Source organism: Lemur catta, chromosome 9 (genome assembly GCF_020740605.2).
Source record: "Lemur catta isolate mLemCat1 chromosome 9, mLemCat1.pri, whole genome shotgun sequence".
Taxonomy (NCBI): domain Eukaryota; kingdom Metazoa; phylum Chordata; class Mammalia; order Primates; family Lemuridae; genus Lemur; species Lemur catta.
In genome coordinates this window covers 66,520,232-66,545,802 of record NC_059136.1, presented here as the reverse complement: position 1 = coordinate 66,545,802, position 25,571 = coordinate 66,520,232, and the positions used below count along the sequence as shown (strand labels likewise).

The 25,571-nt window shown below is 36.7% G+C and overlaps 1 protein-coding gene and 1 long non-coding RNA gene across 3 annotated transcripts in view; one reads left to right on the top strand and one right to left on the bottom strand.

Moving 5' to 3' along the window:
- The window catches only part of LOC123645003, a 108,289-nt gene extending 107,430 nt beyond the window's left edge, over positions 1-859 (bottom strand). Inside the window, exon 1 of the long non-coding RNA XR_006737363.1 lies at positions 438-859. This is a non-coding gene — a long non-coding RNA (uncharacterized LOC123645003). The remainder of the gene's footprint in view (positions 1-437) is intronic.
- OSGIN2 (oxidative stress induced growth inhibitor family member 2) lies at positions 414-25,571 on the top strand. 2 transcript variants are annotated; one of them, XM_045561471.1, is made up of 6 exons: positions 414-523; positions 8,522-8,676; positions 13,991-14,127; positions 14,652-14,843; positions 21,133-21,224; positions 24,278-25,571. In XM_045561471.1, exons 2-6 carry the CDS (start codon positions 8,610-8,612, stop codon positions 25,308-25,310), a joined length of 1,521 nt encoding a protein of 506 aa, XP_045417427.1. In that variant the 5' UTR covers positions 414-523; positions 8,522-8,609; the 3' UTR covers positions 25,311-25,571. The 2 variants fall into 2 exon arrangements, with proteins under 2 accessions (XP_045417427.1, XP_045417426.1); XM_045561470.1 differs by lacking the exon at positions 414-523 and adding an exon at positions 1,020-1,316.

Below are 25,571 nucleotides of genomic sequence, written 5' to 3'. Positions count from 1 at the left end.
TTGTTTTAAGCTCCACAGAATCTAAAATACCTGTTAACCGCGTTTGTTCAGTGACAACTGTCTTCAAAACTTGAACATTTTTTTAAACTACGTTTTAAAACATAAACGCATGTACAGTATAGTTTAACCGCAAGAATAATTAGGGCTCTTTTAGGGGTGGGGGACAGACATCGCATAGATGAAATCGATCCCTCCTAGTTTTTGTCCCCCACCCCTTTAAATTTTGACAAACACCGAATAGGGACACTCACTATTCAGTACTTTTCTAACTCCCAATTGCATCACAATCGCCTGGAGGGACTTAAAAAGCAGCTCACGTTCCTGCCCTTCCAATCCTCTGCACTGACAGGGTAGGTCTGGGGCAGGCAGGAGCACCTGCATTTTTAACCAGCGTTGCGGGTAATTCTCACACTCGTGGATGTTTGCGAGCCACTTACTTAAAGGCGGCTGACCCCTTCCAGAGAGCCGGACTTCCCCAATAGAAAGCCGGAAAGACGGGCGAGGCCCGGGCGCCTGCGGTTAGGTGAGTCCCCCCAAGGGACTGTGATGAGGGTCAAGGGCGGGGAGCACCCGGAAGCTTCGGGCGAGGGCACCGGGGCCGGCGCGAGGAGATGCCCAGAGGGGGGTTCCCGGGAGCGGGAAGCTCGGCCGTTCCCGGGATCCTCGGCGGGACTGCAAAGGCCGCGTCACACGCAGGATTCCCCCCCGGGTCGCCCCGCCGGCCCGGTTAGCAGCTCCTTCTCTTCCGCTCGGCCCCCGGCCCTCTCGGCTCCCATCCTCCGGCCCCGCCAGGCCCCACGCGGAGGGGCCGCGGAGCGCAGGCCGAGGGCCGGACCCCGGTTGCAGCCGCCGCGGCCGCCGGCAGCCTCGCCCCCCGACCCGCGCGGCCTCCGGTCAGGCCACCCCCACCCCGGCCGGGCTTCCACCAATCGCCGGCCTCGCCGCCGCCGCCGCCGCACCTGCGAGGAGGAGCCCGCGCGCCGCCGCCGCCGCCGTCGCAGCGTCCCCGCCCCGCTCCGCCCCCATCGCGGCGCCCCGGGATCAGCCGCCACCGGCGCCGGGCTCCCCGCGGGCGAGGGGCGGAAGCTGCTATCTGAGGCGGACGCCGGTGCCTCAGAGCCCGGGCGGCCGCAGCAACGGCGAGGCGCGGGGCGGGGGCGCCCGGCGGACCCCGCGACCCCGCACGGGCGGGCGCCCGGAGCGGGCAGCCGGGCCGGGGCAGGCGGTGGCGGCCGACGTGGCCGCGCTCGGGTGCCCCTCGCGCAGAGCTCCATGCCGGTGTGGTGCTGCCGCTGCTCCCTGACCGGTCATTTCAGGTGACTTGCTCGCTGGGGACGAGAGGGGAGCGGGCCGGGGATGGGGCGCTGTTGGGCCCCGCGGCCGGGCCCGGGCCGGGGTGGAGGGCCAGCGCCTGGACCGCAGTGTCCTCCCGGCGCGACCCGCCTCGGCCCCGCTGCTCGAGGCGGGAGCCCCTTCCCGGGGAGCCCCGCTCCGGTGTCCCCCGTCCCCGCCCCGGACCGCGCGGGTCACGGGACTGCGGGACCGGCTAGGCCCTGCCCGAGTGGGTTCCGGCGAACTGAGACTCTCAAGTAGGACAAAGTTTTAGTGAAAGATTCCACGAAGGGCCTTCTTTCTTAAAAAAAAAAAATATTACTTAAAATCTTCTAATAACGGAATTTAATGGGATTGAAGGAGGGTAGGGAACTACGTTTTAGTGTCGTCATCTAGTTACGAATAGGTTCTGACTTATTAAGATACTAGTCATTTCAAGCTGCGTATATTGTTTAAATTTGAAAAATGTGGCTATTTTACACTCAAGATTATGGGGAAAGTTTTTAGGGATGATAAAGATAATGCGGTTTTAAAATAAGAGTGTAATTCTTAGATCTAGCACAGTTGCCTAACACTTAAATTATAGGGAAAGAGACCAAAGACACTAGAAACTGGTTTTAACCATGAGGTGAAAAAATGTTAAGCTTAAAGAAGACTTTAGTACCTTGTTTTACATATAGGAATGTTCCAGAATAATGATGTGTAAAACATCTTTTTTGGTAAATTATGAAACTCTGATCAAAAGTTCTTAAAATAGGTTTTCGTAGGTAGAATTTAGGTGGTCTATGAACTTAGATGGACAGAAAGGTATATTATTTTCACTACACTTCTGAAAGCTAACATTTCCTTGAATAGGAATATAAGCAACAAATCACAGTAATCGTGACTGTCAATAGAAATCACACTTATTTTCATATCACATGATGGTTGCAGATATTTAGAAATAGTTTATGCTTATCGTTTCTTCAAAATCACAGTAATTACACATCACTGAATTTAATGCAATGGAAAAGCACATATATATAGCAAGTCTATATTTTATAACTGTATTATATAATAAGTTTCTTTGTAATTCCTATATGTATTTAATAACATTATTCAGAGAAGTCCAGAGATTTCACAAAATTGTGCAAGGATGTAAGGCACAGAGAAAGTTCAGAACTCCCGTTGTAATGGCAAAAATCCAGGCTTGTCCAGCTTCTCGATAAGTTTTGTATGAGTCTGTAAATTCTGGATATTGAAAAAAATTGTTTTATGTGATAAAGTGCTTGATTTTAACTTCTAGGCAAATTTGTTTTGGCCGGGTGTGGTGGCTCATGCCTGTAATCCTAACACTCTGTGAGGCGGAGGTGGGAGGAACGCTTGAGCTCGGGAGTGAGAGACCAGCCCGAGCAAGAGCAAGACCCCATCTCTACCCCAAAAAAGAAAAAATTAGCCGAGTGTGGTGGCGCCTGTAGTCCTAGCTACTTGTGAGGCTGAGGCAGGAGGATTGCCTGAGCCCAGGAGTTTGAGGTTGCAGTGAGCTATGATGACGCCACTGTGCTCTACCCAGGGTGATAGAGCGAAACCTTGTCTCAAAAAAAAAAGAAAAAAAAATTTGTTTGTTGACTACCAAAAGACAGTGTTTTGAGAATATGAAATTCACTTTGGCGAGTTTTAGAAAACAGGTTCCCCTAGTGAAAACTCGTTAAACTGAAACCCCTTACATGTCTTTCAGAAAATACTGTCTAAAAGCCATTTGACACCTTTTTATATACAGCATGGGATTCATATCCTTTTGATTAACCATAGAAGGTGAATACCATATGCTTACTGCTGTGCACAGAAATTTGGAGTAGGGGCTGAAAACAAAATATTTGCTGTATTTTGGTTTAGAGGGCCAGAAAGGAAATCAAGACTGCTAGCCAAAAGGTAAACAATATGATTAATCAACCACACTTTCATTACAAAACTGTTGTGTCTAAAATTGAAAATAAAAGTTGGCCAGCTTCTTTAGGAATATGTTTCTAATTTACTAATGCTGTTCTTTGAGCAGGTTTTATTAGAAACATACATTTTAAAATAGGTTGTGGCAACATTTACATCTTGGATCTTGTTTAGGATCTGGATAGGTATTGGGACAGAGCTCTCCACGCACTTTCCAAAGGAGAAAACCTCATACTTCCTGTTCTGAAAGATGAAGAGTGTGACTGACTTCATTTATGGCTTTAGAACCTTTTTTTCATGTGGTAGTATAAATTTGGTAAAATTTAGTATTATCCTTCCAAAGACTATAAAAATTCAGATAGTAAAACATTTCATTTTAGTTTGAGCGATCATTTAAAGAAGTATTGCTATGATGTGGAAAACGTTTTTGTGTTATCCTAATATTATGTCTACATCATCCTTAATGTTTCAAAATAAAAAATTGGAAGGCCTCTAAAATCATCTTAAATGTCGAATAGTCTTTTAACTTGGTCCCTAAGTATAGGGTAACTATTTTGTATGTCCGTTAAGTGCTGTTCTTCACTATTTCCTAAATGTAATTGCACATATTTTCCAATTTAATTGGTGTCCCAAACAAAGGGAAGGTAGATTTTTATCCAGAATAAGTTCTTGTATTAAATCGAGCAAACATTCATCAAATTGGAGATCGAAAGTAGAAATTAACAATGTTCATAGTCCTGTGATACAGTATGCGTAGACTATAAAACATGTTTAGCAATACTAAATTTATAACTTAGGCTCTGATTTTTTTAGAAAGAATAGTTACTAGTGGACTTTTATTTCATTATTGCTTTATGTAAAACCAGTAAACCATATTTTTATTTTTTGTTTCATTCTCTTGATTCATAGTTTTTCATGTCTCTGTGTTAAGCCACTATTAAATTTATCAGATAGCAAGCAAGTTTATTACAGATAGTTTGTCACACAGTTAATACCAATGACTACTAAAAAATTAAAACAAATTATTTAATCTTTGTAAATTTAGATAAGCTAATATATAGAGAATTTAGATAAGGTCTTATTCTTCCTGAGTCTTGGGGCAGACTAGAGTCAGATTGCTTGAGGGCCACACACACAAAAAACTACCAGACCTGATAATTGAATTCAGCAATATTGCAGGATACAAGATCAACATAACAAAAAAATGTATTTCTCTATATTAACATTGAACAATCTGAAAATGAAATTAACAGAAGATCCATTTATTGTAAAATAATCAAAAAGCATCCAAAGTAATGAAATACTTAGGAATAAATTTAATACAAAAAAGCAAGACTTGTGCATTGAAAACAGAATGTTGAGAGAAAGTAAAGGTCTAAATGAATGGAAAGGAATTCCATATTCATGGATTGTAAAACTTAATTTTCTTAAGATGATAATACTCCTGGAGTTGATCTACAGATTCAATGCAATGCTCTCAAAATCCCAGCTGCCTTTTTTGCATAAATTGGCATGCAGATCCAAGAAATTCATATGGCAATGCAGGGAACCTAGAATAGCCAAGACAGTGTTGAAAAAGAACAACAAAATTGGAGGATTCACACTTCTTGATTTCAAAACTCACTACAAAGCAACAGTAATTAAGAAATGTGGTGCTGGTGTGAAGATAATCCTTTAGATCAGTGTAATAGAATTGAGAGTCCAGAAATCAATTCTTTTATGGTGAGCTGATTTTTGACTAGGGTCCTCAGACAGTGGGGAAAGAAGAGTCTCTTCAGCAAATGTTGCCAGGACAACTGGATATCCACAAACAAAAGAATGAAGTTGTGTACCTACCTCATACCATATACAAAAATTATCAAAGACCTAAGGTAAGCACTAAAATTATAAAACTCTTGGAAGAAAACATAGGAGTAAGTCTTTGTGACTGTGGATCAGGCAGTGATTTCTTAGGACACCAGAAGCATAGCAACAAAAGATAAATTGGACTTCATCAAAATTTAAAACTTATGTGATTCAAAGGACATCATCAAGAAATTGAAAAGGCAAAGCTGGGCATGGTGGCACATGCCTGTACTCCCAGCTACTCAGAAGGCTGATCGGTTTGAGCCCAAGAGTTCAAGACCAGCCTGGGCAACATAGTGAAATCCTTTCTCTTACAAAAAATAGAATTGAAAAGACAGTCCACAGAATGAATGAAAATATTTGTAAACTATATCTGAGGAGGAACTTTTATCTAGAATATATAAAGAACTTTTAAAGCTCAATGATAAAAAACCTAATTAAAAAATGGGCAAAGGATTTGAACAGATATTTCTCCAAAGAAGATATACAAATAGTAGATAAGCACATGAAAAGATGCTTAACCTTATTAGTCATTAGGCAAATGCAAATCAAATCTACAATGAGAGGCCACTTCACACCCACTAGAATGGCTCAGATAAAAGACAAGTGTTAGCTAGTATGTGGAGAAATTGAAATTCTTGTACAGTGGGAATGTAAAATGGTGCAGCCATTTTGGAAAACAGTTTGGCAGTTCCTCAAAATGTTAAATAGAGAGTTTATGGCCAAGCCTTTGCACTCCTAGAAATATATCCTAATGAAATGAAAACACTGTCCACATAGAAACTTGTATGTGAATGTTCATAGCAGCATTATTCATAATAGCCAAAAAGTGGAAATAATCCATATGTTCATCATCTGATGAATGCCACAAAATACCACAAAATGTGGTATATCCACACAATGGAATATTATTCAAGCATCAAAAGGAATAAGTGCTTATACATGCACGTGGGTGAACCTGAAAACATGCTATATAGAAGAAGCCAGACAGAAAATGCTATATATTGTATGAGGGGTCTCGTTCATATGAAATGTCCAGAATAGGCAAATCCAGTGGGACTGAAAGTAGGTTAGTGGTTGCCAGTGGCTTGGGAGAGGGGAGAATGGAGAGTGACTGCAAATGGGTGTGTGGTACATTTTTGAGATAGATATTTTCTGGAATTAGTGGTGATGGTTGCAAAACCTTGTGAATATATTAGAAACCATTGAATTGTACAGTGTATTTTATATGTGGATTATATCATTAAAGGTTTCTTATTTAAAAACAAAAACAAAAAAACTTTCTTTCCAAGTCTACCTCTGTTTACCTTGATCTAGGGCCTGATCAAATGATCTATTGTCTTATGTTTTTGAGCTTTTGAAAGCTATTTGTCTTTTTGACAGAAACCCAACAGAGGGTATTTTATTTCTAATTGTCTTAACCTCTCAAGTTACTTTTTCTTTTAAGTATAAACTGATTTGAAAGGACAAGTTCAGTGTAAGGAAAGGTACTTGTTTGTAAAAGATATAGTCAGTATATAGAATTGATAGCTGTAATAAAAATCCAAGACTCAAGACATCATGACTTAGAATATTATAAATGCCTCATAATGAGTTATACAAAAATTGAGTTCTGCACCTTTAAGCAAAAGTGATGTGGAATTTCTTTAAGCCAGCACTGCTAGCCATGATTTGTTTTTAAGGAATTTGAATATTAAGTATTTATTAATATTTCACAGCATTTATTTGCAGACTTAAGAAACTGACCCAGGCGTTTTAGATAAATCATTTGAGTTTTGCTTATAAATCAACTGTGGTAGTAACTGCTAACATGTCTTAATTCCCAGTTGTTTTAAAAAGATCCTAAGTTTGCTTTCAGAATGTACAGAATATCAGATAATATTTAAGTAATCTTGTTTAAAATGTATACTCTCAAGTTGACAACCCCAAGTGTATTCTCCCCACCTTTTAATGTAAAATGTTTAAGTTTTGAAGAAGGAAACATCTTTGTAGTAACCAAAAACTTAGAGTGATTATCATTTTTATTAATTATTTCTTAGGTTATATATATATATGGAAGCAACAGTGTTTGAGGTAGGGATGTCTGAGAGAAACTGAAGGTGAGGTTTCTATCTCCTGAAAAAGAATTGTGGCCTTTACAACAACAGGCATAATCAGGCCAACATTACTTTGGTCAGAAGCCTCCAAAGGGAGCAGGGGAACCTATCTTTTGCACACACTTCGGAGAAATATTAGGGACAAGTCCAGAGTATAAAACACTCATGTTGAATGCAGCTGCCAAGAAGCAGAAGCTGGCAAGGCAGCAGATGCATCTGGATTTGATCAGAGGCAGTAGTAGGACCGATTCAGAAAGGGATGAATTGAGCAGAAGACACTTCTTCCAGGGGTAGGCTTGCGTGTGAGGAAGGGTTTCCCTTAGCTTAGCAGCCATGTCTGATGCATATGTTTTGGTTAAAGAAGCCATATAAGAGGAGACCAAATATTTGGGGGTAGAGGTTACTTTCTTTGATTCAGGAAATTGCTTAGTATATCCTAAGAACTCTGCCCTATGCTAGGCTAGATTGGGAACTCTGAAAGTTACAGGGAAGCAGAAATTCCTATCTCTGCTTAATCCTTTCCCTTGATCAATCTCTGGGATCATTGAGTTGACTTGAGTCCTGTGAAATAACTGATCCATTCCATATTTATTTTATTTATCATTTGGGAAGAGTAATAAACACACTCACCCACTAGTAGGTACACAGTTTAATACTTCCAGAAATTGTAGCTATTGCTGATTGTATGAAGATGAAAAATAATTTGGGCATTGTGTTCTAAAGTAATGCAGTATAATGCAGAACAGTGACTGTGTTCAGGGGAAATTCCATTTATTGCATGAACATGTCAAAATGCTAAAACTAGTTTCTAGGGAGGCAACTGGGAAAGAAAGATTGGAAATCAACATTAAGATCATTTTAATATATTTTTGAGGATAAAGTGTAAATTTCTTTTACCAAAATGTACCATTTATAAGTACAATAACTTTTCCTTAAAATATATGTGACTATATATCACGTTTTAATTAATAAGAAAAAAATAAGGGAGAAATTAGCCATCTCTAGGAGATCTTAGAGAATTCTAAAATCCCCAATACGATGCTGTCTTTGGTCATTAAGGAAAGCTGCTTATTTAGTAGGGAGTTGTCTACAAGATACTAATGAGAGATAAGCAGCTATTTAGGATTTGGGCCTTCAAAGTGGTATAGGTTGACATGTGGCTGAGCTACTACTAATTTGAAAGCACTAATCAGAACAATTTCCTTTTCTCCTATGAAACTATTAAATATGTTCTGTCTTAAATAAAATCTGAGTAAAGACTAAATTCTATGTTGACTGTATCTCTTATTTTGTTTTTGTTCCTTTTTATTTTTTCTTTAAAGAAACTATAGTGACACTGAAACTGAAGGAGAGATTTTTAATTCCTTAGTGCAATATTTTGGTGATAATTTGGGGCGAAAAGTTAAAGCTATGCCATTAGTTGAAGAAACGTCTTTACTTGAAGATTCATCAGTGACTTTGCCTGTGGTAGTAATAGGTAAGTTATTGCATTTTTATCTCTTAAAATTACAGTATGACCCTTACTACTTTTATAAATGTATAGGTAGATAGTGCAAGTTCTTAAGATTGTATTGGAAGGTATTCTTAGGTTGTTTGCTAAAATATTTGCTAAAATAACTAATAACCAAATCATTGGAGTACGTAGTTGGTTTATATGATGTTAGAGTCTATGTTAAAATGCAATTATCTTTTCATTGAAGGGCTGATATTACCGCATGATTTTAAAATTTTGCCTGTTAGTTGTGTTAACTATATGGCAATTTCGTGGTAGTGATGATAATATTATTAGGGTTTGTACAGAGAATTCTGTGTATAATATTGGGTTATACCTTACAACTCAGTAGCCTTCTGATGTTATTAGGGCACATATAGACAGAAACTGACTCAGAAGTTGAGTGACTTGTGCAAGCTAGTAACCAGTGCTCAATTAGCAATGACATTATAGTACTCTGCAGTAATTACCTTAGCTGTAACATTACTTTTATATATCCTTTGTACCACCTCAACAGATAGGCATATAAGATATTAAAAATTAAATTATTAATACAACCTAATTTAGAATTATAAATTTTTATTGCATGCATTTAATTACTTGTTATGTATATTTTCCATCTAATATGCAAACTCAAGAAAGTCAAACAAGTATTATCCTATAGTGTGCATCTAAGCCAAAGGAGAAAATTATGGGATATAGATGCCTTGGTGGCATATGACTTCCTGAATTTCTTTGATAGTTTGTTTCAAAGTTAGTAACAAGAAAGAAAGAAAATTCATGTCCTCTGACAGGCATATGGCAGATGCTATAATGGAAGGAAAGAAAGGAGGAGAACAAAATTGTTCTTCTAGATTGTCCTCTAGAGGATATAATAGAGACAGTTTTTGTAGTAGTTCCCATTTGAGATAGATCGAAGGGACCATACAGTGTGTTTCATTTTTTCCTGTATGTCCAACCTTGGTTTTATGTCCTGGATGTCTTAGAATGAATGAGTAAAGGAACACTGTCTTCTTAGGCTGGCTAGGCTATGGGATGGTCAGAAAAGGAAAAAATACCTTCATCTGCACCTGTGCATCTCACTTCTCCCAAGACTATCTATCCCTATTTTGCCTGAGGTAGTCCATGGGTAGCTTAACCTGATAATAGATAAGGAGATAATTTCCCTTATGTATGTATTGGTTTTCTGTTGCTTTTGTAACAAATTACCACAAAAGAAACCTAGTGGCATTAAATAATATAAACGTATTGTCTTACTGTTCTGTAGGTCAGAAATTCAACACAGGTATTACTGGGCTGAAATCAGAGTGTGTTACAGGCAGAGCTGTGTTACTTTCTGGAGGTTCTATGGAAGAGTATCTCCTTGCTTTTTCAAATTTCTAGAGACTTTTCACATTTCTTGGCTTCTGGCTCCCTTCTACATCTTTAAAACCAGCAGTGTTTCTTTCTTGTCTCCCTCTCACCACAGCTGGGAAAAGCTTTCTGTTTTTACGGACTTATGTGATTAGATTGGGTCCACCTGGATAATCCAGGATACTGCCCATCTCAAGATCCTTAATCACATCTACGAAGTCCTTTTGCCGTACAAGATAACTTTGGCAGGTTCTGGGGTTAAGACTGGGACATCTTTCTATGAGCTGCCTGTTTGTATTCTTTGCTTACTGTCTTTTGTGTGTTGCATCTTTTTGTTTCCAGGAACTTAGCTGTTTGCCTCAGATACTAATTCCCCCTATTTGTCATTTATTTATTTATTATTAATAGACTTTATTTTTCACAACAGTTTAGGTTTACAGAGAAATTGAGCCGAAAATACAAAGAATTCCCATATACTCTTCCTCTCCTCTTAGTTTACCCTGTTACTAAAATTAACATCTTACATTGGTATGGTATGTTTATTACAGTTGATGAACCAATATTAGTATGTCATTATTAACTAAAAGCTGTAGTTTAGGGTTCACTCTTTGTGATGTACAGTTCTGTAGATTTTACTGAGTGTATACATCATGTATCCACTATTACAGTATCATACAAAATACTTTCACTGCTCTAAGAGTCTGTGTTCCACCTATTCATACCTTCCCTCAACCTTCAACCCCTAGCAACCTTCAACCCCTAGCAACCACTTATCTTTCTACTGTCTTTATAGTTTTGCCTTTTCCAGAATGTCATATAATAGAGTCATGCAGTATGTAACCTTTTTGACTGACTTCTTTCACTTAGCAATATGCATTTATGGTTCCTCTATGTCTTTTTGTGACTTGATAGCTCATTTCCTTTTATCATTGAATAATATTACATTGTATGGATGTACCAGTTTGTTTACCCATTTACCTTTTGGAGGACGTCTTGGTTGCTTCCAACTTTTGACAATTATGAATAAAGTTGCTATAAACATTCATGTGCAGATTTTTGTGCAAACATAAATTTTCAACTCATTTGAGCAAATACCTAGGAGTATAATTGCTGGATCATATGGTAAGACTATGTTTATTTTTGTAATAAACTACCAAACTGTCTTGCAAGGTGGCTAGATAATTTTGCATTCCCAGTAGCAATGAATGAGAATTCCTGTTGTTCCACATCCTGGTCAGAATTTGGTGTGGTCTATATTTTGGATTTTAGCCATTCTAGTAGGTATGTACTGGTATCTCATTTTAATTTGCAATTTGATAATGATGTATGATGTTTAGCATCTTTTCATATTCTTATTTGTTGTCTCTATTATCTTTGGTGAGGTATCTGATAAGATCTTTTGCCTAATTTTTAATTGGGTTCTTTTATTGTTGAGTTTTAAGAGTTCTTTGTATATTTTGGATACAAGTACTTTCTTATATATGTGTTTTGCAAATGCTTTCTTTTAGTCTGTGACTTGTCTTTTCATTCTCTTAGTATTTTTTGCAGAGCAGAAGTTTTAAATGTTACTGATGTCCTACTTATGAATTTTTTTTTCATGTATTCTGCTTTTGGTATTGTATCTAAAACTCATTAGCAGACCCAGGGTCACTTAGGTTTTCTCCCAAAAGTTTTACAGTTTGCGTTTCACATTCAGGTCTATGATCCATTTTGAGTTAATTGTTGTGAAAGATGTAAGTTTGGTATCTAGATTTGTATTTTTTGCAAGAGGATGTTCTGTTGTTCCAGTGCCATTTGTTGAAAGATTGCCCTTTCTCCATTGGCTTACGTTTGCGCCTTTATCCAAGATCAGTTGACTATATTTATGTGGGTCTACATCTGTGTACTCTATTTTGTGCCATTGATTTATTTTTCTGTTGGTTCATTAATTCCATACTGTCTTGTTTACTGTAGCATTATAGTAAGACTTGAAGTTGGGTAGTGTCCAGTCCTCTGCCTTTGTTGTCTTTAATATTGTGTTAGCTGTTTTGGGTCTTTTGTCTTTCTGTGTAAACTTTAAAATCAATTTGTCAATAACCACAAACCAACTTGCTGGGATTTTTTATTGGGCTTGTGTTGACTCTATACCTCCAGTTGGGGAGAACTGACATCTCAACAGTACTGAGTCTTCCTATCCATAAACATGAAATATCTTTCTATTATGTAAATTTTTCTTTAATTTCTTTAATCAGCATTTTGTGATTTTCCTCATATAGACATTTTTTGTTAGATTTATACCTAAGTATTTGGTGCAAATGTAGGTGATGTATTTTTAATTTCAAATTCAGCTTGTTCATTGCTGGTATATAGGAAAGCAGTTGTCTTTAGTATTTTGACCTGTATCCTGAAACCTTGCTCTAATTGCTTTTTAAATCCAGGAGGTTTCTTTGGTTTATTCTTTGGGATTTTTGACATAGGTGATCATGTCATTTGCAAACAAAGGTGGTTTTATTTCTTCCTTCCCAATCTGTGTATCTCTTTTTTTTCTTGTCTTATTGCGTTAGCTAGGACTCCTATTATAGTGTTGAGTAGGAATAGTGAGAGGTGCTTCCCTGTTTTGGTCCCCCTCTTAGAGGGAAAGCATCTAGTTTCTCACCATTGAGTATGATGTTAGTTGTAGGTTTTTTGTAGATGCTCTTTATCATGTTGAGGAAGTTCCTCTCTATTCCTAATGTATTGAGAGGTTTTTTTCTTTTTTATCATGAATGAATGTTAGATTTTGTCAAATGCTTTTTCTGTATTGGTTAACACTAGCATATGCTTTTTCTTCGTTAATTTTGTCTTTCTTTTTGATTCAAGCAAACTAGCTACTTTCCTCAGATCCCAACTCCTACTATTTGCCATTTGTTTTTTTATTTTTATGAAGTCAAATGGTTTATTTTCCCTTATGTCTTTTGAGTTTTCTGCCAGGCTTAAAGTCTTCCCACTCTAGCTGTATAAGTAGAAATATTACCCTGTTTCTAATATCCTTATGGTTTTACTTTTCTTATTTACATCTTTGAGCATATTTTATTTTGGGCAATATATTAGGCAAGAAATCGGATTCTTTTCCTTTATGACTAGCAAGTTGTCTTCAGTTGGATTAAATTTTTGATAGAGATAATAAAGAAGTAGCAACCCAGACTAAAAGAATTACAAAAATGGAAGTAGTTCACCAACAAATCCAGTTTGGTTTTATTTAAAGCATATAAACATAGGAAGGCAGTATTAGGAGTTGGGACTGAAAAGATGGTTGAGACCAGAACACAGAAAACATGGGATAGTCAGAAATAAGCAAGAGAGGCCTTTAGAATGGAGGAATGACATGATGAGGACTATGTGTTACCAAAACTTTTCTGAATGTAGTATATGAAATGGTTTGGGAGTGGGTGAATCTAAGGAAGGAGAAGCAGTAGGAGACTTTTATCTTCTAGGTGAAAATACAGGAGTGAGAATAGTAAAGACAACCAAATGGATATGGGGACAAAATAGGTTTAGAACCAGTCCTTATTAACTTAAGAGTTTGTGAGTTTCATAGTTTGAGGTGGGATGGAGTTTGAAGGAGAGAGGGCATCTGAATAAAGCTACTCATGAGTTTGCTTTTGAACACATTGTGTTTAAGTTATTATCAGTCAGATGGAATGAAGAAGTAGCGTATGGAATGTGGGATATATTCCTGGGAAAGAGGTCAGCCTAGAGAACTAATTTTGGGAGTCAGTAGCATAGAGAGTTGAAGCTTTGAATAGATGAGTCTCTCAAAAGAAAATAGAGCACACAAAGGTCAGAATCTTGTGAAACATCTGGATTGAAAAGATTAGAGAAAGAAGAATTGGTGAGGGAGAGGAGCCATCCTGAAGTAGGAGAAAAGCCAAGGAATAAGAGTATTAAGATGCATGATGTATACCTTTCCACCTTTTTTTTTTAATAGGAAATGGACCCTCAGGAATATGCCTTTCTTATATGTTATCAGGCTACAGACCATATTTATCATCGGAAGCAATACACCCAAATGCAGTCTTACATAGTAAATTAGAAGAAGCAAGACATCTTTCCATTATTGATCAGGTATTATTTCATACATGTCAATCTTAATTTTTTTTTTTTTACTGAAACAAGATTAGCTTTTATTTATGTAAGCATTGTTTCTTAGTTAGACAGAAATGGTATCTTCTATCCTTTTTATTTTAGATTCACAAATATATTCTGCTGAGTTACTTCTATTTATATTCTTGAATTTATTAGAGCAGAATTCCCAAATTACTTCCTCATGGAGGTTTTATAGGTGCTCTATACTAAAATAAATTTTGGAAATACTGCTTTTTATTATTGGAGCATGATGATAAACATTAGCATATTAAAGACATCTTCAAGTTTTGCGGTATAAGAATCTGATTAGCTTTATTGAAACACAGCCTTTTCCTGTATTTATTTGACCAAAGAATCCATTAAGATTTCAAGGAACATCAGTGTTTTATATTTTATAGCTAGGATAGCTGGGAAGTGCTGTATTAGAGTAATGACCTTCACTATTATTCTGATCACTGGTTTGGCTTTTTTAAAAACTCTATCTCCCTTTTTCTTCCATTCAGGACTTAGAATACTTGTCTGAGGGCCTTGAGGGCCGATCCTCCAATCCAGTGGCAGTACTTTTCGACACGCTTCTTCATCCAGATGCTGACTTTGGGTATGATTATCCATCTGTTCTGCATTGGAAATTAGAACAACATCATTATATCCCTCACTTAGTTCTTGGTAAAGGTCCACCTGGTGGGGCTTGGCATGTGAGTATATATTTTTTAACATTTTAGTGTATGTGAAATTATTATGTCTTATGTTGATAAGACCATCTTGATTCTTAATCATATTATGATAATACTGTTAATATATGTTTATCACATTTTTGTCTGAGAGGAATTTTAATGCTGTTCAGTTAGTTAAATTTAGGTTAATTACTAGTAGCAGTTAATTAAGCCAAATTTGATTACGGATGCAGTCTTAGCATAAACATTTCTCCATACTATCTTATAAGAATTACATATAAAACATTTCAGGAATGTTTTATATAAAAAAAATTCAAAATGCATTTATTCATTTTAGAGTTTACAGAATCTCACATGGTATTTCAAACCAGTATGTTATTTCCCCACATTTTCAAGATCTTAAAGGAAAAATGTATTGTGAAAAAAAGAGGTTGTATTAGTCTGCTTGACTGCTATAACGGAATATCACAGAATGGGTGGCTCAAACAACAGACATTTATTGCTCACAGTTTTAGAGGCTGGAAAACCCAAGATCAAGGTTTCAGCCAGTTTGGTTCCTGGTAAGGGCCCTCTTCTGGCTTTCAAATAGCTGCCTTCTCACTGTGTCTTCATATGGCAGAGAGAGGGAGAGAAAGAGAGCACACACATGAGCAATCCCTCTTTCTCTTCTTATAAAGCCACTAATCCTGTTAAGAGAGACCCACCCTCATGATCTCATCTAACCCTAATTACCTCCCCGAAGGCTCCATGTCCAAGTACGGTCACGTTGGGGGTTAGGAGCTCAACATGAGAATTTTGAGGGGACACAGTTCCGTCCATAGCAGAGGTTAAACCAGAGAACCAATAAACTAAAGATTCATTCAGTGCATTTCATTAGGGGGCCAATAACTAATAACTATTCTTTACTCCTGTGTCCTTAGCAGTTAACACAGTATTTAATGTGCAGTAACTATTCATTTGTTGTACAAATAGATATTAAATAATTTGTTGTATTATAAAATACAGACTTCATGCAAACTTTATTATATTAAATATAAAATTTTTAGTACAAACTTCAGTTGGCTGTTCCTAGTGGAATATTATATACATCTAAAACATTGTTCACATTTCATAAGTGACTATTTTAGGGTATCAGGGGACATTTCTAGATTAAATATATCACTGATTTCCTTTTTTGAATCTTAAGTTTCTTTATGATAATAAATAGCAGCTACCAAATTATCTGTGCCTTTTACCTTAAGTGTTGTTTTTAGTTCTTAATATCAAATTTATTTAAGCATAATTTACTTGCAATAAGCTGTACCCATTTAAAGTGTATAATTTGATGAGCTTTGACAAATATGTATAACAATGAAACCACCAAGATAAGAATTTTGTCACTCCCAAAGCTTAAGTTTTTATATTTGCTTTATTAATGAGTAGCATTCTTAATAAAACCACATTTCTAAAAAAAGCCATCATACATTTGGGGGTAGGGAGGGCATTTAAATTGCCTTATATTCTTGAGGTTTTATTATACTTAAATTTTTCTGCTTAACAGAATGTACAGGCAATAATTGATCTTTGTGTTAACTTCGTTTTTTGCACTTACATGTAGAAAAGTTAAAGTATGGATAAACCTTGATTACTAAAAACACATTTTGACTCAGTGTAAACTTTGAAATATACCCGAAAATTCCTGATTTTTTTGTAGGCATTTATTCACTAGAAAAGGGATATAAATAAATGATATCTGAGCTGTGATCCAGTTGTCAAGCATCACCTCTATGAAGGTTTCTGACTTTCCCAGGCATAATTGTTCCCAGCTGTATTCCATATCTTATTCTTAGTCTTTCCATTCTTTCCTGTAGTACTACCTACCTGTTTATGCAGCCATCCCCCCGTCTTATTTATATGCATCCCAGTTAATCTTAATCATTACTCAAAATGTAAGCTCCTTAAGTCATTTCTTCTGTCGTACTCATCTCCGTATAGTTCTCTGCTTCATTTTCATCTCCATGTAGTACTCTGCTTCTCTTGTGATCCAGCTTATCACCACTCTCTTCCCTTCCAAACTTACTGACTGTGCCATCTTGAACCCCACTTAGTGATAAACAAGCTTTCCTGCATTCTTAACCATTTCAGCCATGTGCTGCTTACTCCCTTTCTTGAAAGCTTTGTCTTTCCTGAAGAACTGTTCACACTGCAGCCCTCTGATGTGGATCCTGTTCATTGTCCCATAGGCCCATGCCATGTCTTACAGGTTGGCTAGTGAGGTTGGTGTTCTCTTTACTCCCCATTGCTCTTGTGTAAAAACCCTCGTTCCTTTGACCAGGTCATGCCATTTTTCTGGCTTCTCTATCATTCCAAACTGTCTCCATCAATTACTGAATCTGTGGCACCTAACTCCTGGTCTTCCATTATATTCCAAGTTTTAGTGTCACCTTGAATGAATGTATCTGTACATACATGACACAGACCAACACCTTAACCTCTTAGTCCCTTAATCTCCTCATTCCCAATGATACTCTCTTTTATTGTTCATTAGCTACTAACTCCAGTGGCTCCAGTGTAGATCTTATCTTTCATAACTACTTAACTTGTGAAAACCTCAGTCCTCAAATATCTTACTTTCTGATCATAACTTCCTGTTCTTCTAGCTGCATCACTCAGTTACTCAGACCATACATGATATTCAAACACAGAGAATGCTCTAGGCCCTGATCTTCACCCCCTTATGTATCCAGCTTAGGTTCGATAGTCCATTGATACAACCATTCTCCTTAATTCCCTTGACCCGTTGTCCTACCATCACATGGGTTTGGTGAACAAAGCAATTCATCTAACTGTCCACTTGATCTTTTCTTATACTTGAGCTGTCAAATCCCCAGGTAAAAAAACCATACAGCTGTGAAAGTATTCTCTAACCTCATTTGGGCCCTGAACGCTGCTTGACAACTTTCCTTAAGTTCTTTGCAAAACTTCATCTCTTTTTTCTCTGTCATGCTTAGAAATGCTCTTGGTTCTTAATTTACAGAGAAAATGTAATCCATCAGGATTTAATACACTTTCAGAATTAAATTTTCACACTCAAATCTACAAACTTAGCTGTATTCATGCTAATTCTTTGTTTCTTGACCCCTGTTACAATGGAAGAGGTATTACTTCTCCTGTGTAAGGCTCACCTTGCAGCTACATTCTGGATCCCTAGCTTCTCAAGGACATTATTTATTTGATTTTCCACATCTTGTATCTTTAATTTCTCCTCCAGCTTATATTGGTCATGTAAACAAATATAAACATGCTAAAATTATTTCCATCTTTAAAAAAATTTTAGGTGCCAGCTTATCTGTATCCTTTGCTTTATAACCAACTTCTTGAAATAGTTACCTTTACATATTATCTGCACACCTTTGCCTTTTACTCCTTAGCTCACTCACTCTAGCTTCTGTCATTGGTTTTCCACTGGAGATGTTTTTCTCCTGAAGGTCAGTAACTTCCTTTTTTGATTAATTTGATGAAGAGTCTCAAATTTATCTTTCCAGACTTCTGCAGCATTTGACAGTGTTAATGTCTTTCTTAGGTTCTCTGAACCTTCAGTCTCCTCGTTTTTCTTCCTGTTTGGTCACTCCTTTTCACATACTTGGGCTCTTGTTCTTTTAAAACTGTGCTTCTCTAGACTATCCCTAACCAAGCTCTTCTTTTCATACTGTTTGTTCTCCCTGGGTTATCTTACCTACTTAAGTGACTTGAATGTGGATGCCAATGGATCCCTAAATCAAAATTTCTGGCCCAAGATTGCTTTTTTTCATGTATCCAACTAAATACATTCCCTTGATTATTGTACAGGTTTCCTCACACTCAACATGCCTAAAATGAATCACCTTTATTATCAAATTCTTTGATTTCTTATCAGTAAATGGCACTGTCATGTAGCTACTCAAGTCAGGAACCTGGGATTCTTTCTTGATTTCTCTTTATTCAATTCCCATTTCAAGTTAATCACCAAATCTTTTCTATTCTTTCTAATAAACATATTTTGAATCCATCTATTCTGTTTTTTCCCTGTCATAATTGTAACTTTGCTAATATTTGCCACCATCGTCTTTCACCCAAATTATTGCAAATCCTTTCACAATGGTTTTCCCACTCATCTTATCATCTTCAGTCCATTCTCCGTACTAAAGCCAGAGTTATTTTTCTAAAATACACAGCTGCAATGTTATACCTATGGATAAAACCCTTCAGTTGCTCCCCATCCATCCAATGTACAGTTTGCAGACTTTCTAATACATTTTACCATATTCCTTGTGATCTATCCCCTCCTTAGCTTTCTTGCCTTACTCCTCTTTCTCTCGTACATTATATGCTCCAGCATGCTTGTGTTAGGAACTCCAAGTTCACTCTCAGCCTCTATGATTACTAGGATTCACAGGACTCAGAAAAGATGGTATACTCATGGTTATAGCATACTACAGTGAAAGGATACAGATTAGAGTCAACAGTGGGAAAAGGCTGATGGGGCAAAGTCAAAGAAAAACCAAGTAAGAATCTAGATGTCCACTTCTAGTGGAGTCACATGGGGATGTGCTTACATCTCCCAACAACGAAGCATGACAACACATGTGAAGAGTAGCCAACCAGGAAAGCTTACCAAGCTCACCCATGTCTGGTGTCCAGGGATTTTTTTTTATGGGATCATTTATGTAGGCCAGCAGTGACTGACTTTAGCTACTCTGACCCCTGCCCCAGAGCAAAAACTGGTATTCACATAAATCACATTGTTAGGATAAACTCACGTGATCACACTGGTACAGCATGGCCAAGGCCTCAGGCATGCGACAAAACACACTCATGAGGTAGAATATTCCACAGGCTCAGATGTCATCTCCTACGAGGTGGTGGCCGTGACTCAGGCATACTGAGTTAATCCTTTCCTGCACAACGCTACATTTCTTTTAATTCCCTGAAGGATACTCATGTTCTTTCTCTTTGTTAAGCTGTCACACGAATTTTTTATTTTGCCTAGGATATTCTCCCTTTGTAATGGTACACTCCTCAAAGTCCATTTGTGTCCTTGAAGAAATAGATACTTTTTATATACTCCTCCTGTACTTCTGTCCCATTTGTATCACTTAATGCACCGCAGTCTCCATGATCGCAGGCATTCATGGCATATAGATTGCATAGGGAAAACAAGAAAGATTAGGAGACAAATGAAGAGATCAAGGGACAAGGATCTCAGCCAACTGGAAGAACTGGTGCATTGGGAATAAAATTAGGAAATTGCTGTCAGAAAGCTGGTAGTAGTGTTTTAAGGTTTTAGAGTTCCAGATGAAACTCTTATGGCTCAGAAAAATGTCTGATATGTAAAAACATTCTTAACAGCTCATCCTATGATGATTATGGTTTTCCATCTTCTTAGTTCTGATCCTAGTATCAGGGCCAGCCTACCTCAAAGCAGTGGCCGCTTGCTCCATTTTCTCCCTCTGGTGATCTATTAATATGTCCTGTCACAATAATGCCTCACAAGGCCTGGTGGCATTTAGTAAGTACTCTGTGAATGTTAGCCAGTTGTAATTATTATAATAATAATAATATGCCTCATTTCCAAACTGGGCTGTATAGAAGCAGGGCAGGAATTTATGAGAAAAGAAGCCATTGCCTAAAATTTAGGGTTGGGTGAAAGAGATCATTGAGGTTATTGGGATAGTAGATCCTTGGCCCCAGGGCTTTTGAGCAAAGCAGAAGTAGGTCAAGAGAGCTTGATGGCAGCATTAGCCTCAGAAGTGAGTCTGTTTCTCAGGCAACTACTGCTTATTTCTCTATCCTTAGGAAGAGAGAGATACTGCTGTATCCAAATCAGCCTAGACTTTAGAATTATAACTGATGAAGGGTGAAAAGCTTTGTTGCTAATCTTTAAAAATATGTTAATAATATTAAAGTAATATTTAAAATATCTAAAATTTTGGAAATTAATGAACATTTTCCTTTTGTTTAAAAAGTGAAAATACTGGTTTGTTCGCTAACATGATTATTGTGCATCTGAATTATATTGATCATAGGCTAAAGCTATCAACAATTGTGTAGCCATTAGGGAATACTGTAAATGTGTTTTATAAATGTATAACTGTATGAAAGAAAAAATACAGATGGATAATACAAATGATGAAAGTTTATAAAAGTCTATTAAAGTTTTAGAGGTAATTTACATAACCATTTAGGACTGCTTGAACGTATCTTATGATCGTAAATGAGATGGGTTTAGCTAAAAAAAAATCCACCCACATACTTAATTGTGTTTATTGACTGTACTTTTTTATTCTAATAGAATATGGAAGGCTCCATGTTGACAATCAGCTTTGGAAATTGGATGGAGTTACCTGGACTTAAATTTAAGGACTGGGTGTCAAACAAACGAAGGTAAAGATCAAACTCTGTTAAAATTCGTTGCTGTACACTGAAAAAGAGACTGGGAAAATTTCAAAATATTTTTGATTCTCTCACAGATGAAGAATATAAATGTACATGTCTTTCAAATAAAAATGCCTTCTTGAAGCAGTGAGTATAATGAGCTAATTTCCATTTAGAGATTATGTAAAACTAAGCACAGAGGTGTAAGGTATTATCTGCAGATTAGTTTCCTATGAATTTATCCCACTGTCTTGTTAACTCATTTTCTGTTTAGTTACTTTCTCATCCACCCACATACTATTTTTTACACTTTTATCTATTTGTTTTTGTGAGTTGATATATAAATTAATATATGCACAGCTCATGTGTACATACCTAAAGTGTTTGACTTTAATGGTAAAGAGTGTGTATTATGTGATTGCTAATTTAGAATGATGGAATAAACAAGAATCCGGGGATATGGTTGGCTACTTGGGTATGAAGGTAAATATTTAACAAAAAGTATAAAAGTTGGAGTAACGGAGAAAAAAATCTCATCTTAGAAAAATATGTTTTTTTTTTATTTTGGATTAAAGGACCCAAAGTCTAAAAAGAAAAAAATGAAAAACTGCCTCATTTTCAAGCATATTAAAACTTAGATAGGAATTACTAATACAGAGAATCTACTCTAATTTGACTACTCACAGAAACTATGAGTCGAAGCAGGAAGTTACTTAAACTTTGTTAGAATAGGGATGTAACATTTGAGTACTTGACTTCCTGCTAGATAGAAAGCATGCTAATCCATAGAAATTTTCCTTAATTTGATGAGATTTAAGATGACAAATTTAGATCATTTAATAGCAATTAAACTTTTCAAAAAATTCATTTTAGGCTTTTAAGGAAAAAATTATATATGGATTTGAAACTTAAAGTTGTAAAATTAGGCAAGTTTTACAAGTTCTTGGTTTTCTTAAGTAAGCAAGTGAAATTGCGTAACACATTCTTCCCTTTGTAAAAGGGGTAAGAAAGGGAAAGCTTTCTGATTTATGTTCCAAAAACATTTATTTTTCTGAATTATGCATACCATATTTTGAAGTAGTATGTGAAAATGATTCTTGTGGCAAATATTAGCTTCAGTTGCTGCCTTTGCGTATAGCGTTGAGAGCAGACTCTTACGTCTCTAGAGATTGGCAGGTTTTGAGTCCTGACTCAGTAACTTCTAATGCTGTGACCCTGGGTAAATAACTTAAACTAGTTGTCAGTTTACTAATCTGTAAAATGAAGGTGGTAATACAGTCATGCATCACTTTAATGATGAGGATACATTCTGAGGATTGTGTCATCAGGAAATTTCGTCATTGAGTGACCATCACAGAATGTACTTCTACAAACCTAGATGACATAGTCTACTACATACCTTGGTTATATGGTATAGCCTGTTGCTTCTAGGTAACAAACCTGTACAACATGTTACTGTACTGAATACTGTAGGCATTTGTACCACAGTGGAGGTATTTTTATATCTAAACATATCTAAATGTAGAAAAGGTACAGTAAAAATATGGTATAAAAAATTAAAAATGGTATACTTGTGTAGGGCACTTACAGTGAATGGAACTTGAAAGGCTGGAAGTTGCTCTGGGTAAGTCAGTGAGTGGTGAGTGAATTTGAAGGTCTGAGACATTACATTACTGTAGGCTTTATAAATAATGTACACTTAGGCTACAATAAAGTTATAAAAAATAAAGTAATTGTGCTATGACTTTAGGATGGCTATAGTGTCACTAGGCGATAGGAATTTTTCAGCTCCATTATAATCTTATGGAACCATCATCATATGTGTGGTCTTTTGTTGACCAGAATGTCATTATGTAGTGCATGACTGAAGTAGTAACTACTGCGTAAGGTTTTTGTAAAAACTGAGAGTTAATACATTCTAAATCTTAATTGTTAAACTTTAAAAGAAATATTTTTACAAATTTCTAATTATAGACAGTCCCCAACTAATAATGGCTTAACAGTTTTTCAGCTTTAACATGGTACATGTCTACTGATATGCATTCAGTAGAAACCATACTTCAAATACTGTACAACCATTGTTTTTCACTTTTAATTAATATTCAGTAAATCACATGAGATATTAAATATTTTACTATAAAATAGGCTTTGTGTTGGATGATTTTGCCCAACGATAGACTAATGGAAGTGTTCTGAGCATATTTAAGGTAAGCTAGGCTAAGCTATGATGTTTGGAGGTTAGGTGTATTAAATGCATTTTCAGCTTGTGATATTTTCAACTTCTGATGGGTTTATCAGGATGAACCCCATGGTAATTTGAGGAGCAGCTGTATAATGAATTATGTCAAATGATTTGGTTTGTTTTTACTACAGCTTGCCTCTGGGGCAGAGGATTTAGAAACATTACTGCTCATCACTTTAAATTAGAAAGTGATAGATAAACTAATGTACTTTTTTCATAAAGAACAGATCATTTTAGATTGCTTTATATGTAGGAAAACACATAGAATGAAATGTTATCTCTGATTTAGACATAAGATGATTGATTAGCAGAAGACAGATCTGAATTATTTTCGGTTATTAGGAAAATAGAAAGCAATTTACTAAAAATTGCGTCAAGATGGTATATATAATCTTTAAGAAGCATAGATGTTACAGTTAGCCCTGTAGTGTCTCAGTGATTATAATCTAAATCATTCAGTCGATAGTTACAGATTATAATTGTGAGAAATAAAACAGTCTGATTTTTAGATATCCACATTTTAATCCCTTCATTTATTTAATGAAAGTTTTTCAGGCAGCTAATTTGTGCAGACACTGTGTATGGCACTGGGGAAACAAAGATACATTAAATACAGTCTCTGCGCTCATGGGTCTTCCTTTGTTGCTAAAACCAATTCATTAACATTTTTAACTAAAAAAAGAAATAAAAGCTTTTTTGGTAAGGTGTTAAGATAATTTATAACAGATAATCCAGAAGAATTTGAGATATAAAATCTTACTAGATGGAGAAGTAATAACCATGGAAACTAAAAAGGATATTTTTTCTTTTCCTTTTATAGGAACCTAAAAGGGGATCGAGTTATGCCAGAGGAAATAGCTCGCTACTATAAACATTATGTAAAAGTCATGGGTCTTCAGAAGAATTTCAGAGAGAATACTTACATAACTTCTGTATCAAGACTCTACAGAGATCAAGATGATGATGATAGTCAAGACAGAGATATTTCAACAAAGCATTTACAGATAGAGAAGTCAAAATTTATCAAGAGAAACTGGGAAATCAGGGGTTATCAGCGAATAGCAGATGGTTCTCATGTCCCCTTCTGTCTTTTTGCTGAGAATGTAGCTCTGGCAACTGGAACATTGGATTCTCCTGCTCATCTGGAAATCGAAGGGGAAGATTTTCCATTTGTGTTTCATTCAATGCCTGAATTTGGAGCTGCTATAAGCAAAGGAAAGTTGCGTGGCAAAGTGGACCCAGTGTTAATTGTAGGTTCTGGGCTTACTGCAGCTGATGCAGTACTATGTGCTTACAACAATAACATCCCTGTGATACACGTATTTCGCAGGCGAGTAACTGATCCAAGCTTAATTTTCAAACAGCTTCCCAAAAAGCTTTATCCTGAATATCATAAAGTCTATCATATGATGTGTACTCAGTCATATTCTGTAAACTCAAATCTTTTATCTGATTATACCAGTTTTCCTGAGCACCATGTGCTTTCCTTTAAGTCGGACATGAAATGCATTCTTCAAAGCATCTCTGGATTGAAGAAAATATTTAAGCTTTCTGCAGCAGCAGTACTGATAGGTTCTCATCCTAATCTGTCTTTTCTGAAGGAACAAGGATGTTACCTAGGCCATAAGTCAAGTCAGCCAATCACATGTAAGGGTAATCCTGTGGAAATAGATACATACACCTATGAGTGTGTTAAAGAAGCCAACCTTTTTGCATTGGGTCCTTTGGTTGGAGACAATTTTGTTCGATTTTTAAAGGGAGGGGCGCTGGGTGTTACACGCTGTTTAACTATAAGACAGAAGAAAAAGCAGCATTTATTTGTTGAAAGAGGAGGAGGAGATGGGATAGCTTAAAGCAAGTTTATGAGAAATTTAAATGGACAGTCTGCCATTAAAGATTTTTAATAGTGGTTTTGCAGTGTACTGGCTTGAATTTTTTAGACTCGACTGGAGGAGAGCCTCAAGCTACAGTAACTTCATTTTTTAAAGTTACCAGAACTTGGTGTTCTGATTTATATTGTAATTTATCAAAGGTGTCGCTGTCAGACAAGTGGAAACACTGCCAACTTGGTATACTTTAAGCTTTCACTTAACTAAAACATTCTTTTCTTCCAA

Bases quoted from the DNA above. Each gene is read 5' to 3' on its own strand.
- OSGIN2 (XM_045561470.1), top strand. From the start codon at position 1,273: ATGCCGGTGTGGTGCTGCCGCTGCTCCCTGACCGGTCATTTCAG. The intron at 8,677-13,990 runs GTAAGTTATTGC...TTTTTTTAATAG, and splicing joins TTTGCCTGTGGTAGTAATAG to GAAATGGACCCTCAGGAATA. The intron at 21,225-24,277 runs GTAAAGATCAAA...TTCCTTTTATAG, and splicing joins TGGGTGTCAAACAAACGAAG to GAACCTAAAAGGGGATCGAG.